Here is a 16741-nt window from a genome sequence, read left to right as displayed (position 1 = left end):
GGACAATACTTTAGGGAGGAGTGGAAGTCTGGAGATTGTTTCTGATTTCTGTGTTGTTCTGCAGGACAAAGCCCAGCCAGAGACTCAAGCTACTGCATTTGGTGATGTTGGTTTTAAGGCCACACTGGCTCAAGACACGCCTGGAGGTCTGACTTTGGTCAAACAACCAGGATCAGACGGCTTCTCACTCTCCTCATCTCCACTTTTCCAGGTCTGTATATTTCTCATGATACGGTTTATTCACGTATTGCACACATAGATAAGGAATCGACTCAAAAATGTTGTTTGTTCTGCAGGTGGCTGCTGGTCGAGAATGGTTCATCCACACTATTTACACAGTCCGTTCCCGAGAAAATGCCAACCGCAACATTGGCAAGCGCAGCTTGGAGTACCTGCATCACAGCATGTCCTCTGTCGAGCAGCCCGAGACCTCCAACATGGTGGCCCCCCGCCACCGCCGCGCCGCCCCTGCTTTCGCTGACCTTGGTGTGGCCCAGGACATTGGCGTTGAAAACAACAGGGGCACCAACCTCCAGCATATTGCTCTGGACCGGGCAGACCGCATGGTGGTCAGCCAGCGCCAGCCCTGGTCACCTAACCGTGACGCCCTCCAGGATGGGCGCCCCGAGCCGAAGAGCTCTGGCAGAGAACTGGCTGACACCTCCACCCTGCCCATGTTGGTGGGCCTCGCAGGTCTGATCCTCCTCATCTGCCTCATCGCCACCACCGCCGTTCTGCTGGTGCGGCGCAAGAGGATGGAGAAGAAGACCCAGTTCCCTCCGTACACCACCTCCTCTTCTTCGGCCTACAATGGCTACAGCCAAGGCCCAGCGGGCATGTGGAGCGGCTCAGACAACTCTGAGGTCTAGATGTGGACCCCCTCCACCTCAGACACCTGGCCCCTATTAAAAAGACTATGATAGTCTCCTTCACCATTGTGCCTTCAAAGCCCAACTCTTGTAGCACTGAATAGAGCCCAGTACAACCTGTGGACAGCACAATATGCCAGTGCTTTTGGGGCCTACATGCAGAGAATGCACCAGAGTTTTTGGAGGCTTATTGATCTCTGATGATGGTTTTTGCCTTTTTTTGCAGCCTATTTTGAGTCATGGATGTACGAAGAAGCCCCTCACGATGATTCACCTGCTTCATTGGTTGTAAAGTTGTAAAATATCCTGCTTTATCCAGTGTTTGCAAATGTATGAAAGAAAATCCCAATTTACTAAATGCAATTATTTCACAAGTAAATGGCAACTTGTTTAAATTTCATGAAAGAAAATAATTTTCTATGTTCCTCCTTTAAAAATAACTAGGCTACCAATTTTTTTTTTTTATTACTGTAATTCACTGTGTTCATTGTTTTTGTTTTGTAGAGTAAAATGGACTGAATGTTAGTTGAAGCTGACCTTAATGAATGATAATGTGATACATGATTTTTAGTATTGATATTTAACTGTTGTGCTTTAAAAAGCCTGCAGTATACCTGCCCACTGCTGAGTAACAATACCAATATAGTGTCATTGAAAGGGATTGTAAATGTCATTTAAGTCTTTAACAATGCAGATTTCTTTTTTTTTTAAATTTTTTCAGGTCAATGTGGCTGAAATCGGATGCAAAACTATCTGTGTACATATCAATGTAGGACTATGGAAAAAAGGTATTACTACACCCTGGTGAAACTTGAAAAATTATGAACTATACGTCTTTCTGGTTTGTTGATCAAGTCCTGAAAAAATAAGTGCAGTATAAAAATTATTCTTCTACAGGTGACAGTATATTTTAATGTGCCAACTGTTAGTAGATTTTCACGGCTTAATTTTTTTTTGTCAATTTCAAGAGTTTGGATGTCTGTACACTTCAACTGCCAAATATAAATGTCCTTTTTTGAATCAGTTGTCTTATTCACAAGCATTTTTTTTAAAAAACAGGAAGTTTTATTTGTGACGTTCAAAAAGACATTTTCTACTTCACATAGGAAGATAAAAGAACAAATGTTTTCTTAAAAATAAAAAGGGTACATTTCAATTCAAGCAATGGAATGTGGTACAACCAACAGGCATAAATACATTTATTTCAGTTAAGTACTAGTAAAAAAGAGGACTAGCAAACAAAAGACTAAACCAGCACAGCTGCAGTGTTTAGGTTAAGTGACAAGGCAGGATTGTAAAGGACCATTTCCTTGAACCTAAAACAACGAGGTCAGTCCATCTGGGGGGGGTTTTACACAGTACATTATCACAGCCTGAAAACAAACACTAGTAGGACTAACGATACCGGAGCTCACTGCCGCCCTGCAATCCTGACACTGTACGCAGAAGATTAAAGCTGTGAACAGCTTCACAACTTGAGCTTTTTCCTGCGTCCACGACCATCTGGGGTTGCCTCTGACTTCCGTTTCACGGCCTTGAGAGGAGGAGAAAGATAAACGTCAGTGCCTTCCAGACAAAGGCAGGGCTGGGTAGCCAACATGTATTATACTTTGTGAGTATCGAAATACTGAAGTACCAACAGTCTCATTGAACGCCTCGTCAGATTTGTAGTATTTAATTTAGTATTTTAATTTTGGCAAAGTCATTGTGAGTTTAGACAAACCCAAGCAGACACAACCAGGGTTATTATTGTAAAATAAAATGAAAATAAGCAGTGAAAACTATTTTTACTAAACTTAATAAAAACTAAATTCCTTAAGAAAAACTAAACTGAAGCTATATTGCCTGGTAAAAAAAATTAAATACCGCAAAAAGGAGACCGCATGTATTTCCATCAACTCTTGTGACATTGAACCACACAAACTGAACAGACTCAACATTCCAGGAGATGGCGCTATGACGCAACTGCTTCACTAAAGTAGAGTGAAGACTAAACATTATGGCCATTCCTACACTTGTATTTTGTATGTTTATGTAGCTACATACTTCTGAGACATTATACCTGGCCCGAACAAAAACTACTGTAAAACAAAAAATATAAAAACTTAAACTTGACCTTTCTGAAAAAACTGAAACTAAAATGAAAATCAACAAGTCAAAACAATTTGAAAATTAAGCTTTGAGGAAAATCATTATTCCTCAATCTAAGATATCAAATATTTGTTCAGAAACTCTGTTATCGCATCAGCACCGATAGTGAAAAACTTCCAACAATACTTAACCCTAGACAAATATTATTTTGAATTTGAACAACTCAGTCAGCATTAGAGATGTTCCGATACCAATCTTTCCTTCTCGATACCGATTCTGATACCTGAACTTGTGGTATCGGCCGATACATCCAGGGCGACAGCGAAGAAGAACTGATTTCCGGTTAAACAGGTTGATTTTTTTCTGGGTTCATAAATTATGGTATCAGATCGGTGCATAGACTGGCGTACTCGACGATACCCGATACTGAATTTTGGGCAGTATCGGGACACATTTCTAATACTGGCATCGGTATCAGAACAACTCTAGTTAGCATCAATATAGAAGTGGCTTCCTTCCTGTAGTACGAGATGGATTTGTAACTTACCGAGGTGCTCTTTGGGCCGCGTTTCTTCTTCTCCGCCTTCTCCCTCTCCTCCAGCTCCATGTTCTCCCTCTCGATCAGTGTAATCAGGGTGTTGCATCGCCTCTGGAGCTCCTACACACACAAAATTAAAAAAAATAAAATTTGTAGGCAACATTTGTTAAAAAAAAATCATGCATATAAGAACAAAAAACTTCAAGAGAAATAGTACAAAGAAGCCAAAGTTTACCATGGCAGTCCTGGATTTGAGGAACCAGTCGAAGCGGAACTGAGGCGAGTTGCGGATGCACTGACGCAGCTCGTCGTACACGCTCTCCTTGTCGAAGCCCAGCTTGTGTAGCATACAGATAAGGAAGCGGTCCTCCTCCTCCGTGTAGTTCTTGCCTTTGTTGGTGCCGTACGAGATACGGAGCTGATGGAAGGGAGCCTTGTAGCGACCGATCTGCGCGAGGAGATGAGGGAGCGTTAATGAATTAATCAGGAGGAGCAGATAATGGGATGAAGAGACAATTAAAGGATCAGAGCAAGATTTAGAGTTACAACGCAAAGATCAATGAGACTTGAGCTAATTTGGTAGTTTAAGCAGCAAATGGATAGCCAAGTAGTTTGACAGTCAGCTTACCTTAGAGTCCAGGGCTTTCTTGATGCTGATCCTTCTCTGGATCCTGGCCTCTCCTCTCTCTATCTGGGCCATGATCTTCTCGATATCCTGCAGCTCATTGCAGCGCTCCCAGAATACAGCTGGACGAAAAAACAGGCAGAAATTTACTGAGTATGCAAAGAAATCAAACGTCATTCAGTGTTTTCTTCTCCCTGACGTTTGACCATTGTTCGATCAGCTCTTTGGTTGTTTAACGTACTTTTCTAATGCAGGACGAGGCTGTTTAGCAGAGAGGGAAGGCTCTGTGATTATAACTAGTGTTCAGGTTTTCACCTTGCCATTATCCTGCAAATGTGTTTTACCAGTAAGTTTATATTCTAAATAATAATCTAAACATTAAAAATAACAATTTAATTTTGTTTTCTTCACAGAAATTAATGAAATGCTGAGATATACAACTGTACCATTTCTTTTAAAAAAGTTGTTTTACACCCATCACAACCAGTGCGATAGAGGATTAAAAAAATGAGTCATTACCAGAGTATTCCATGACTTCCTCTGGAGTTTTTCCCTCGACTTCTCTGGCGATGTTCTCAATATCATCTCTTCCCCACTTCTCGTTGGCTTTGATGAACTGGTTGAAGTCACGTTTGTTCCAAATAGTAAATCCCTGCAATGAAAATATGCACAATCTAGATCCGGACACAAAACATTCAATTTGGACTTGCGGCATACCAGCCAGATTGTATTTAGTGAGAATCATCAGTCAGTACCTGTTGCAGCAGGTTCTCCTTCTCCTCCAGTTCCTCCTCTGAGAGAGCCTCAGCCTCATCGATCTTCCCCTGCTCTTCTTTCTGGAGCGTCGCTGAATTTGGCATTTCTGGATTACGGGGAACCTGAAGAGACACAGCCACAGACTGACTTAGAGACATTTCTAAAAACATTCCTACTCCAACCAAATGTGTACAAATAACCTATTTCTCATCTATAAAAAACATCTTTGTACCTTGTAGCCTATCGTCTTTCTGTAGAACAGAATCTCCTTTTCTAGAAGCTCAAAGAGACGTGGAGGGAAGAACTGGAAGTCCTGGACATTTGGCTGCTTGGGAGGACGAGGAGCCTGGGAAATGGAGTCAAACAAACAAATGTTATGCCTCAACTAGGATAACATCCCATCCATAATAAGAGCATTGTAATTACACATTATGTGGCATTAAAAGGGACTGTACGTACGTTTTTACACATATAATCATTTGTTGCTAACTTTAATCAACATGATGCCTGTCAATCACGTTCAGTCTCGTGTGTGCCGCCTCACTGTTTTGACCGATGCTCGCTCGCGTCTAAGTAGTACTAGCACAAGCGCGTACAACAGGACGCTGACTGTCGTTGACTATCGGCCACAGGTGTCACTGTTAACAAACAATTTCTGATTCTACATAGAGCCCTTTAATGCCTTATATCTTGAGGGTGTTTGTAGAGTGATGCGTCCCTACCTTGGGTGCTTTGGGCTCACTGACTCGCAGAGCCTCTCTGAAGTAGGCGTCCACAGCGTAATTGGCTTTCCTTTCTCTCTTGGGCGGCTCGATCCAGTTGCTAATGACCTGAATGAAGAAGCAAGAGGGGAAACCGGGTAAAGACTCAAAAGTTCATGATGTTTGAATATCTGAATAGTGATGTTGTTTGTCTTTGTACCTTTTTCTTCTCTCTATAATCTTCTCCTTCAAACTTGTACACGCTGCTGTTCTCTGTGTCCATGGTGAAGTTTCTCAGAGTGCTCTCGCCCAGTGAAGACAGCTTCTCCTTCATCTCCATAGTCTAGCAAATGACAAAATCAGAGTGTTAATGTTATGGCAAATTTAAAAGCTGGATACACAAAATATATATATATATATTTTTTTTTTTTTAATGCATCCAGACTCACCTTCCTTTCACCTCTCTCCAGGATCGCATCAATGTCGTCATCTGTGATCTCGCTCTCTTTGGAGGCAAACACGTGTGTGGCACCGTGACGGATGATGGACAGCATCTCGTCCTTGCCCAGCTTGTTTGCGGTTGGATCCACAAGTCTTCCTGTTAAACACAGAGAAGACAACTTAGTGGCTTACTCAAATCTCTAACTACCTATTGGTAATCTGCATTTCTCAGATGTTCTCTTATGAACAGATACCTGAAGAATTGCGGCTGCTAATAAGACAGGACAGAGGAGTTACCTTGCTGGATCACAATGGAGTCCAGGCGCAGTTTCATTTCGGCCCTCTCCACAATCCTCTCCTCCACTGTGTTTTCAGTGATGAAACGAAAGACTCGCACCTGCTTCTGCTGACCAATCCTGTGAGCTCGGTCCTGAAATAATGAGATTAAATTTATCATGTCACCTGCATCTGAACTCAACGCTCTACATCGCCCCACTGTCATTTTTATGGAAAGCAAATCAGATCCTGTAACTCCTCACTACTGAATAAGGATAGAGTACTAACCATGGCCTGAAGGTCGACCTGGGGGTTCCAGTCTGAGTCGTACAGGATGACCACATCCGCTGTAGCCAGGTTGATACCCAGCCCTCCAGCCCTGGTGCTCAACATGAAGATGAACTTGGGACTGTTGGGCTCGTTGAATACGTTGATAGAGATCTGAAAACACACAAAGATACAGGAGGATGAAATTTATTTTACTCATTTTATGGTTTCCTGAGAAAGGCAGATCAACGTAAATCTCTCATATGACTTCTTCTTTTTAAAGGATGCAAGCACCACACCTGTCTCTCCTCGTGCGGCGTCTGGCCATCCAGGCGGCAGTAGCCGTAGTTCCTCCACATGCAGTAGTCCTCCAAGATGTCCAGCACCCTGGTCATCTGACTGAAGATGAGCACACGAGAACCTGGAGAGAAGGAAAGACGGTAGAATCAGTCAGAGGAACGTAGAAAAAAAGCAGCCATTTCACTCAGTTATCTATTACATGAATGTACTGTGTGGGCTACAGATGTGTTTCCCTCCATTCGGTCTGATATAAACTATGTAAAAGATGACACATACACTTGTGTTGGATTGCGGTTGGATGTATGACAGTAGTGGAAAGTAAGTACAGCAAAGATTAGAGAGGAGTCCAAAAAATGAATACAGATTTGAATACAGTAGGAAGGGAGTGTTTTAAGATTGTTGTATTGGTACTTTTACATAATAATAATAATAATACATTTTATTTAGTGGCGCCTTTCTGGACACCCAAGGACACCTTACAAAAATCTGTTAAAACATAGACAGATAAAAAACAATATAAAAACAACAGGACATGACAGAGACATATTTGTACAAACACATAGGATGGGTGATGATGAGTTCTAGAGAGAGTAGGCCAGTTTAAACAGGTGGGTTTTCAGGAGGGATTTGAAAGATGTGATATTGTCAGACTGCCGGATGTGTGGGGGGAGTGAGTTCCATAACCTGGGAGCAGAGCAGCTGAATGCCCTGGCTCCCATGGTGCTAAGGCGTGAGGTGGGGGTGGTCAGAAGTCCGGCTGATGATGAACGGAGGGAACGGGAGGGAGTGTACTCCTGGAGGAGGTCTGTGAGGTAGGTGGGGGCGAGGTTATGGAGGGCTTTGTAGGTGAGCAGAAGGTTTTTGTAGTCGATCCGGGATTTAACAGGGAGCTAGTGCAGCTGGATGAGGATGGGGGTGATGTGGTCGGAGGATTTGGTGCGGGTGATGATCCGGGCGGCAGAGTTCTGAATGATTTGGAGTCTGTTGAGTAATTTGATGGGAATGCCAGAGAGGACAGCGTTGCAATAGTCGATCCGGGATGTAACAAAAGCGTGAACCAGGATTTCAGTGCTGGAGTGGGATAGTGATGGACGGAGTCTAGAGATGTTGCGGAGGTGGAAGAAGGCAGTCCGGGTGATGTTTTTTTATGTGAGATGAAAAAGAGAGTGTGCTGTCCAGGGTGACCCCAAGACTCTTGACATGGGTGGAGAACGGTACTGGGAAACCATCAATGGTGATGTTTTGAGCAGTGGTGTGTTGAGTTTTGGAGATGTTGTTCTTGGAGCCGATGAGCAGGGCCTCAGTTTTATGGCTGTTGAGTTTTAAAAAGTTCCTGCTCATCCAGCTCCTGATGTGTTGAAGGCAGGTGGTGAGGGAGGCGGGTGGCAGGGCTGCAGTGGGTGCAGTTGAAATGTAGACCTGTGTGTCATCGGCATAGCAGTGGAATCGGACATTGTGATGACGGAGGATAGTGCCAAGGGGAAGGAGGTAAATGATAAACAGGAGTGGACCCAATACTGACCCCTGGGGGACACCCAGTGAAACAGCGGAGCACCTTGACCTGTGATTACCCAGTTTCACAAATTGTAGTCTGTCGGTGAGGTATGAGGAGAACCATGTGAGTGCAACACCGGTGATACCAATATCAGTCAGACGTGTGATGAGTAGTGGGTGGGAGATGGTGTCAAAGGCAGCAGTGAGGTCGAGGAGGATGAGGATGGTGAGCAGTCCAGAGTCAGCTGCACGGAGGAGGTCGTTGGTGATTTTGACCAGGGCTGTTTCAGTACTGTGTTTGGGGCGGAAACCAGATTGGAAGGGTTCATGGAGGTTGTTTGAGTTGAGGTGGGACTGAAGTTGGGCGGCGACCACTCTCTCAAGGGTTTTGGAGATGAAGGTGAGGTTGGAGATGGGCCTGTAGTTGTTCAGATCAGCTGGGTCAGCACCGGGTTTTTTGAGGGTTGGTGTAATTGCAGCAGTTTTGAGGGTGGGGGGTACAATACCAGTGGTGAGGGAGGAGTTAATGATTCTTGTGATCATGGGGGAGATGGAGAGCAGACAGGCTTTGACGAGGATGGTGGGGAGGGGATCGAGCTGACAGGTGGTGGGTTTGGCTTTATGAATGAGCTCAGTGATGGTTAATTCCGTTGTGGGTGTGAAGTTAGAGAGGGTGCTGATGAGTGGTTGGCAGGAGGTTGACATCCAGGGTGGGTCACATGGGGAGGTGCAGGATGAGGCCAGCTGTTGGTGGATGGTGTTGATTTTGTTTTCAAAGAATTCCAGAAAGGCAGTGCAGTGATCAGTGGAGGTATTTTGGGGGAGGGTTCTCGGAGGCTGAAGAAGGTGGTTTACTGTTGAGAAGAGGGTTCTGGTGTTACCTTGACCGGTACTGATGAGGTTGGAGTAGTAGGAGGATTTGGCGGTGGAGAGAGCGTTCTTGTAACGGTGGAGGTGTTCTGTGTAGAGTTGGATGTGCACTGAAAGTCCAGTCTTTTTGTATAACCGCTCTAGTTGACGGCCGGTGGTTTTGAGATGGCGGAGGTCAGGGGTGTACCAGGGAGCGGTGTGGGTGAAGGAGACTGTGCGGGTTTTCACGGGAGCCAGGGTATCCAGGGAAGAGGAGAGACAGTTGTTGTAGTGATTCACCAGTTCAGCAGGGGAGGAGGATGGGGGAGGACTGGAGGAGGAGTTAATAAGGGTGATGAGATCTGTGGGGTTGATATGCTTGATGTTTCTGAAGGAAATGGTCCGTTGCTCTTTTATTTTGGATAGGGGGGCGTAGATTTCAAACAGGATGACTTTGTGGTCAGAGATGGGGAGGTCAGCATTAGCGAGGTTATGAGGGGTGATACCAGTGCAGCAGATTAGATCAAGTATGTGTCCTTTGTTATGGGTTGGGAAATTGACATATTGGGTGATATCTAGACATTCAAGGAGTGAGGTGAAATCATTAGTAAAACCAGAAGAATTGTCAATGTGGATGTTGAAGTCTCCTAGAAGGATGACAGTAGGGGACATGGCACACACAGAGGTTAATAATGCTGACAGTTCAGTGATAAAGAGGGCAGAGGGCTTTGGGGGTCTGTAGATGGTGATAATGATGGGTGTGGAGCCTGTGAGTTGTATGGCTAAGCATTCAAAGGTGGAATGAGGGGGGACGGTGACTGTACAGACTTTAATGCTGTCACGATAAAGTACAGCAAGACCGCCCCCCCTCCCTGAAGCACGGGGTTTGCTGGTGTAATTAAAGCCAGGTGGGACAGCGTCATTGAGCTGGGAGAAATCATCTAGCTGTTGCCAGGTCTCAGTGAGGCATAAGAAGTCCAGTTTGTTGTCCATAATAAATTCATTAATCAGCAAACCCTTGCTAGTGAGGGATCTAATGTTAAAAAGAGCCAGTTTTAAACAGACAAGTGGTGCGTAGGTGGCTGCTTTGTGCAGGGGGGACAACACACTATGATTGACAGGACGGGTGGCAGTGCGAGGGGGGCGGGGCTTAGTGGACCAGAAGGAGGGAATGCTTGTGTTGTTGTTGTTGTTGTTGTTGTTGTTGTTGTTGTTGTTGTAGTGCTTGGTGGACTGAAAGTTCCGTCTTGATCCACGATGCACGTATCTGGGTCGTTTGAGGATGTCCCGATGTGAAAGCAGAGCTGGAGGGATCGTGTAGTGGGATCGGAGAGACAGCAGCTCCGTTGCAGAGTATTTCAGCGGCAGGGTGGCGCTTGTGACGGTGAAACACAGAGCGATCCAGATGAGGAGTTTGATGCCCAACATGATGGAGTGGAGAGTTGTAGAACACTATAATCCAACAGTTTTGTAATCCAGATGATGATGATGATGAGGCTACGAAGCCAGCCAGGTAGAGGTGGAGCGGTTGAGTGTGTTGGCTGTAGCCGTAGCGCTGCAGGCTACACCCGGGCGAGGAGACCAAAACACGCCGCTGAGACGTGCAGCCGGTTAGCAGGTTAGCTGGTTAGCCAGTGGGCGAGACCACACACTGTGCTGTGAACCACAGGATCACTTGGAACCCAGGAAAGCAGGCAGGATAGGCAGCAGACAGCTTCGACCAGGCGTGTGCCAGATCAGGGAATCCAGCCACAGTAAGCACAGGGGAGACCCGACAGTCCCATACAGGTGAGCCCCTTTACCGGCGAAATTAGCTCCAGGCTACCGGGTGTAAAGTAAAACACAGTAGCGCCAAACACACATGAACAACCAAGCTCTTGCACTACTTCTGCCAAGAAGCAGACAGTCTAAGCACTATGCAGCAGACAAGTTGAAGCAAAAACAATCAAATAAACAAATAAACAAACAAATCACTGAGGAGGCGCGGCAGCAGCTTGCCAGCGGTCCCTCTCTCTCACAGTCAACCTTTTTACATAAGTAAAAAAATACTACTACCACCACAACTGACTGATAAACACAGGGGCTGTTCTGTTTGACAGTATCTTCTACATCGTATAATCTGTAATAGAAATACTATATCTTAAGATAATAACGAAACATTCTCCTGAAATTACAGCATCTACGTACCCTGCTTCTTCATCTTGGGTAGCAGCTTGTCCAGCACCACCATCTTGCCGCTGTTCACCACCAGGTGGAGGTCAGTCGTGTACGGGGGACCCGGCTCGGCCCCGTCGAACAGGTACGGATGGTTACAGCATTTCCTCAGCTGCATGAGAACGTTCAGCAGACGCATCTTGTCCATCTTACCCGCCGAGTTCAAAATGTCAATGTCCTTCATCAGGATCTTTGTCTTTGTGTACCTGGGTACATGAGTTAATGTTACATACTAGTGCACAACAGTTTTTAATGTCAGTATCCAGTTTATTTCAAGCGGTGTAGAACAAGTTAAAGCTCAACTAAGGATTGCTTACCACTCTCGCTGCATCTTACTCAGGCCCACATACATCTTGATCTCTTTTTTCGGAAGCAGAGTCTTCTCTACGTCGGCTTTTATACGACGAAGCAAGAAAGGACGCAGAACCTACACAAGAAACGGCAGGTCAAAAGAGTGCTTCAACCCAAATAAGAGTAACACACCTTCAAATGTACCTAGTTGGAAGTTGACATGAGGAAAATTCACTACTTACAGTGTGAAGACGTTCGACCAACTTCGTATCGCCCAGGCAGTTGTTTGTGTCAAACCAGGAATCAAAATCCTTTGGGGGGGAAACAGTTAATTAGTACCAGAGCAGTTTTCTTCTAATTAACAGACTAGAACCACATCAGAACAACTAAGGGATCCAGCTTGAAAGTGCGTTTATCTTCTGGTGAAAGTTGCTCTTGATCTTGTGCATTTCTAGGCAATTCTTACATCTGCAGAGTTAAAGACGTCGGGCAGCAGGAAGTTCAGCAGAGCCCACAGCTCGTGAAGGTTGTTTTGGAGGGGTGTTCCAGTCAGCAACAAGCGATTGGTGGTCTTAAATTCTCGCACAATCTCCGACAGCTGTGAGAAATAAATTGCTTCATTAGGAAATCTTGTAAAAACGCTAAGTTGTCCTGACATATAAATATGTAAATATCCATGTTGTTTCAGCGGCTGTCTGACCTTTGACTTCTCGTTCTTGATTCTGTGGGCTTCGTCGATGACCAAGTACCTCCAGTTGAACTTTTTGAACACCGCCTTTTCAATGATGAGCATCTCGTAGGATGTGACACACACGTCCCATTCTCCAGGCAGCAGCACGTCTCTGATCAGGGCATTCTAAAATCAATGCAAAAACATTTAGCGTTTTACAAGTGTAGATTTGGATATATGACATTTAAACCAAATACACCTGAATTAGTTTTCATTGGTGAAGCTAAAGTTGGCCTTCAGTGACAGATTGTCTACCTAAGAAACGATCTTGTGTAGGGCTGCAACGATTAATTGATTAGTTGTCAAATATTAAATTAATCGCCAACTATTTTGATAATTGATTTATCGGTATGAGAATGTTTTTAAGAAAAAAAAAGTTAAAATTCTCTGATTCCAGTTTCTTAAATGTGAATATTTTCTGGTTTCTTTACTCCTCTATGACAGTAAACTGAACATCTGAAAATAATACATTTGAGGACATCATCTTGTTCTTTGGGAAACACTGATCGACATTTTTCACCATTTTCTGACAACTTCTCGCTCCCCTTTCTTACTTTCACACATAGTACGTCAAATTCATTTGTTTAACACACATTTGCTAAGATGTACGCTACATACATCCAATACTCACTATAACCCACCAGGGAAACAAACCACATGATCTAAAGTGTTAATAAATAATGTTGAAAATCAAGCTGGTGTAACCTGGAATGCATGTAATTTACCTAAGTCTTATATTAGTTATTTAGTTTTTGGTACATATCACTAAACACATTCAATCCCAGTTCAAAGTGTATTGGTCTATGTACTGCATTGCTGTGATCAAAAAAGCAAGTCAGGTTTTTTGTGCACATGATTACGCACAAAAAACCCGACTTGCAGAATGAAAAGTAGGCCTACTATGCTAAGATGTTTTATGGTTTTAGACAATCACAATATTCCGACGCAGCCTACCCTCTCTTCTCTGTCTCCGATCAGGCAGACGGCGCGGAGTGAAGGCACCCATCTCTTGAACTCGTTCATCCAGTTGTACAGGGTGGACTTGGGCACCAGCACCATGTGGGGACCGGGGATGTTTCTGTAGTGCTTCATGTAACCCAGCAGGGAAATAGTCTGCAGAGTCTTCCCCAAACCCTGAGAAGCAGCAGAGTGTGTGTGTGTGAGATGGAGCAGTACAGGTAAATACAACAATATTGTAAGATAAATGTAGAGGTAACTGTTTGGACTGTGAGAAGGTGCTGACCATTTCATCAGCGAGGATGCCGTTGATGCCATTCTCATACAAAGAGATGAGCCAGTTCAGACCACGGACCTGATAGTCTCTCATTTTTCCACATTTGACATCTAAATGAGGCAAGAAAACGCATTATTATCACTTCTGCTCGTCATACACATTTCCAATATACCCTCCTCTCGGGCCGAAATAAAAACAGGTGATTGCTTACAGGAGGGAGAGTTATCAAAGCGAGTGCAGACATTAGTCGTCTTGGTGCTCTCGCTCAGAAGCTCTTCATCTTCCTCTTGCTCGGTGCGGCGATGCCGGTTGCTGTTGAAGCACAGAAAAGAAAACAATGATTTATGATCACAAAGACAGTAACCTTCCTAAAATTAAATACATATGTGTGGACTAGGGTTGTCACGAGAACCGATACTTGGGACCATGTCAATGCCAAAATTCTAAAAACGTGACGGTACTCTTTTTCTACAGCGCACGCACGCACGAAATTCACTGGTATTGGTATCGACTACTAGATTTCTGGTATTGTGACATCCCTAAGGTGGACGTGTACTCACTCTCCGGCAGACAGCAGGTTCTGTTTCTCATCTTTCTTGATGCGAGGACGTCCCGGCTTCATCTTCAGGGGGGAGGTCGGGGTCTTCTGCGCGGCTGGTTGGATGAAATGAGCAAACAGCTCTGTTTGCTTCAACAGGTACTCAAATCTGTTGGTCCGGTCTGTTTGCTGCATACACAGGAAGACAGTCTTGTTAACATATTCAAGAACACACGAGTAGTGAGCCATGTAGTGAAAGCTAGAGTAAAAGTGTCCTTACCACTTTCTCCTCATACCCCGGAGCAGAATCTTTAGTGGATGAAGAGGCATCTTGTCCGTCGGGCCCGGCATCTGAAGACGACTCTTTTCCAGCATCTGAAGAATCAGACTTCCCCTGAGCAGAAAAAAAGTATACAGAAAACAGTCTTGTTTAGTGGCTAACCTCAGATTTATCCAAAACAACAACAACAACAACAACAACAACAACAACAACAGTCTAGACAAACTGCCAGCCATAGATTTAAAACAGTAGATGTGACATGTCCTAATGACTTGCCACTCCAGGATGGAACCATATGGTGGCCATCTTACCTGGGTACAGTTTTAAACTTGCTGCAATTCACCTATGGTGAAAGAGGCTCATGTTGTCCTTATAATCCTTTTTTTAATTCAAAGTAGTGAGTGTAACACAACTGTCGGTCTTGAATGAACCAAAAAAAAATCCAAAATAGATTCAGTATTATGGCCTATAAGCAGGCAATGGCAATCAGTCACTTCCTGTTTTGCCGGGGGGTTTTCCGGTCAACCATCGTGGGGTTTGTTTTGATGCTGAGAGGAATTCAAATTACAGTATAAGTATGAGTCAGTATAGTCAGGCCCGATATCTGATCCAGTATCAGTATTGGTGCATCCCTAGTTTTTACAGCTTTTCATGCTGCCAACACTGCTTTTTGCAGCAACAAGACATTTCACCCACCACTCAATCAGTTTCACAACAACAACAACAACACTTCCTTGTTCTTAACTCACATGTAGTAGAACTAACCAATCAGAGGCCAGAAGTACCTGGACTAAGGTAAATGTCAGGAAGATACTCACAGGCAGATTCAAGATATTATTATAACTATTTCAAAGATGCTGCCGTAAATATTTGAACATGTACATATGTAAATAATAATCTTGTAAACATAAATATGTAAATAATGAACTTTGTAATAATATATTTTTAGTAACTTAACTCTAATATATGAATTAACTTCTAAACCTTACAGTTACTTATACTATGTGTCTTGTTCCTGTACTTCAACTGCTGTGACATTTCAGTTTCCCTGCGTGGGATCAATAAAGTTTGTTTCACTTGATCTTATTTCAACTGCACAGCTGAAAACCCCATCCATTCATTATTAAGGATAATAATCAACAACACAAAGTGTAGCAAGTAGCAGACATGCAGCGCTGCAGCAGCAGCAGCAGCATCCCTCGGTTACTAAAGGCCATTGATGCTGCTGCTGCTGCTGCTGCTTGTCCCACTGAAAACAAAGAGGCGGACGGAACAGCTGAGCGCTGCTCGTTTACTTTCACGAGGTTTTTTCCATGATCCGGATCACAGTCACAAGCAAATCACTACATAGATAGATAGATGGATAGATAGTAACTTTATTGATCCCGAGGGAAGTTCAAGTTTCCAGCATCACAGTTCCATAGTGCAAAACATGTTAGTAAAAAGTTAGTAGTGCAAAGTACAATAAGAGACTGTTAAAAGTGAATATACTGCATTATTATCCGTCCTCCTTTGTCCACTGAGTGGATCTGGACTGGGAGTCAACAGAAGACACGCTGGGACTTCTAACGTGATGATAGATGGGTTGCTAGCGGGGCTAACCGGCTGGCCTTGTGGCTTCAGTCTGGTGAATGGAGCCGTCGAGCTGTTGTTGTCCTGAGCTAACTAGCTAACTAGCTCGCCAGCCCGCAGTAACGTTGACGGAGTGAAAGTTTAACATGTGTGAGGAACAAGTTGGAAAGAGAGTTTTTAGACTTGTGTCCCAGCTAAGTGAGAGATGTAGACAATACATCATTATAACCGTCTTACCTCCGCTGCTCCTCCGGCTGCTGCGGCTCCTTCAGCTACTACAGTCGGCTCTTCCCGCTGCTCCATGCAACTCAGCAGCTCAGACATTATGAACGATGTTTCCTCTTCGGTTCGGAGATCTCGTCCGTTTTATGATCCCGTAGAAGAGCCGTTGATAAGATGTTGAGAACTTTCTCTCGGTAGATGAGAACTATGTTGTTGTTTATATGAAACATACGTTGGTTGGTTGGTTGGTCGGTCACAGGCAGCAACGTTCCCGCTAGCAAAGAGTGTTCTCTCGGGTACCCGCGGTTCACACAGCGCCGGTGAGTGTGTCCTATCGCGAGACTTGGGCTGTTTTCGAAACCACATACTGCATACTACTGAGGAGCGCAGTATGCAGTATACAGTAAATACTGTATACTGCGTTCCCCAGTAGTATGCAGTATGTGACAGTTA

General features: G+C 44.2%; 2 protein-coding genes across 3 annotated transcripts in view; one reads left to right on the top strand and one right to left on the bottom strand.

Moving 5' to 3' along the window:
* Positions 1-1886, top strand: part of LOC141764306 (FRAS1-related extracellular matrix protein 2-like) — a 37841-nt gene extending 35955 nt beyond the window's left edge. The window contains exons 23-24 of the mRNA XM_074629398.1: positions 65-211; positions 297-1886. Coding sequence (XP_074485499.1) covers positions 65-211; positions 297-869 — 720 coding nt within the window. The 3' untranslated portion in view covers positions 870-1886. The remainder of the gene's footprint in view (positions 1-64; positions 212-296) is intronic.
* Positions 1887-1911: 25 nt separating this feature from the next.
* On the bottom strand, positions 1912-16621 carry LOC141764307 (SWI/SNF-related matrix-associated actin-dependent regulator of chromatin subfamily A member 5). Of its 2 annotated transcripts, XM_074629400.1 has the most exons (25): positions 16521-16621; positions 16304-16440; positions 14495-14608; positions 14237-14403; positions 13888-13988; positions 13686-13786; positions 13397-13576; positions 12413-12568; positions 12179-12310; positions 11955-12023; positions 11739-11848; positions 11395-11627; positions 6864-6985; positions 6586-6738; positions 6319-6451; positions 6030-6178; positions 5801-5923; positions 5602-5709; positions 5112-5225; positions 4879-5001; positions 4643-4775; positions 4127-4245; positions 3734-3946; positions 3508-3618; positions 1912-2403 (listed from the first exon to the last, which is right to left on the bottom strand). In XM_074629400.1, exons 2-25 carry the CDS (start codon positions 16388-16390, stop codon positions 2338-2340), a joined length of 3117 nt encoding a protein of 1038 aa, XP_074485501.1. In that variant the 5' UTR covers positions 16391-16440; positions 16521-16621; the 3' UTR covers positions 1912-2337. The 2 variants fall into 2 exon arrangements, with proteins under 2 accessions (XP_074485501.1, XP_074485500.1); XM_074629399.1 differs by having other exon boundaries at positions 16304-16612.
* Positions 16622-16741: the final 120 nt, after the last annotated feature.

Source organism: Sebastes fasciatus, chromosome 3 (assembly GCF_043250625.1).
Source record: "Sebastes fasciatus isolate fSebFas1 chromosome 3, fSebFas1.pri, whole genome shotgun sequence".
Classification (NCBI taxonomy): domain Eukaryota; kingdom Metazoa; phylum Chordata; class Actinopteri; order Perciformes; family Sebastidae; genus Sebastes; species Sebastes fasciatus.
The sequence above is the reverse complement of the archived record's forward strand: the minus strand, read 5'-3'. Positions and strand labels throughout refer to the sequence as shown.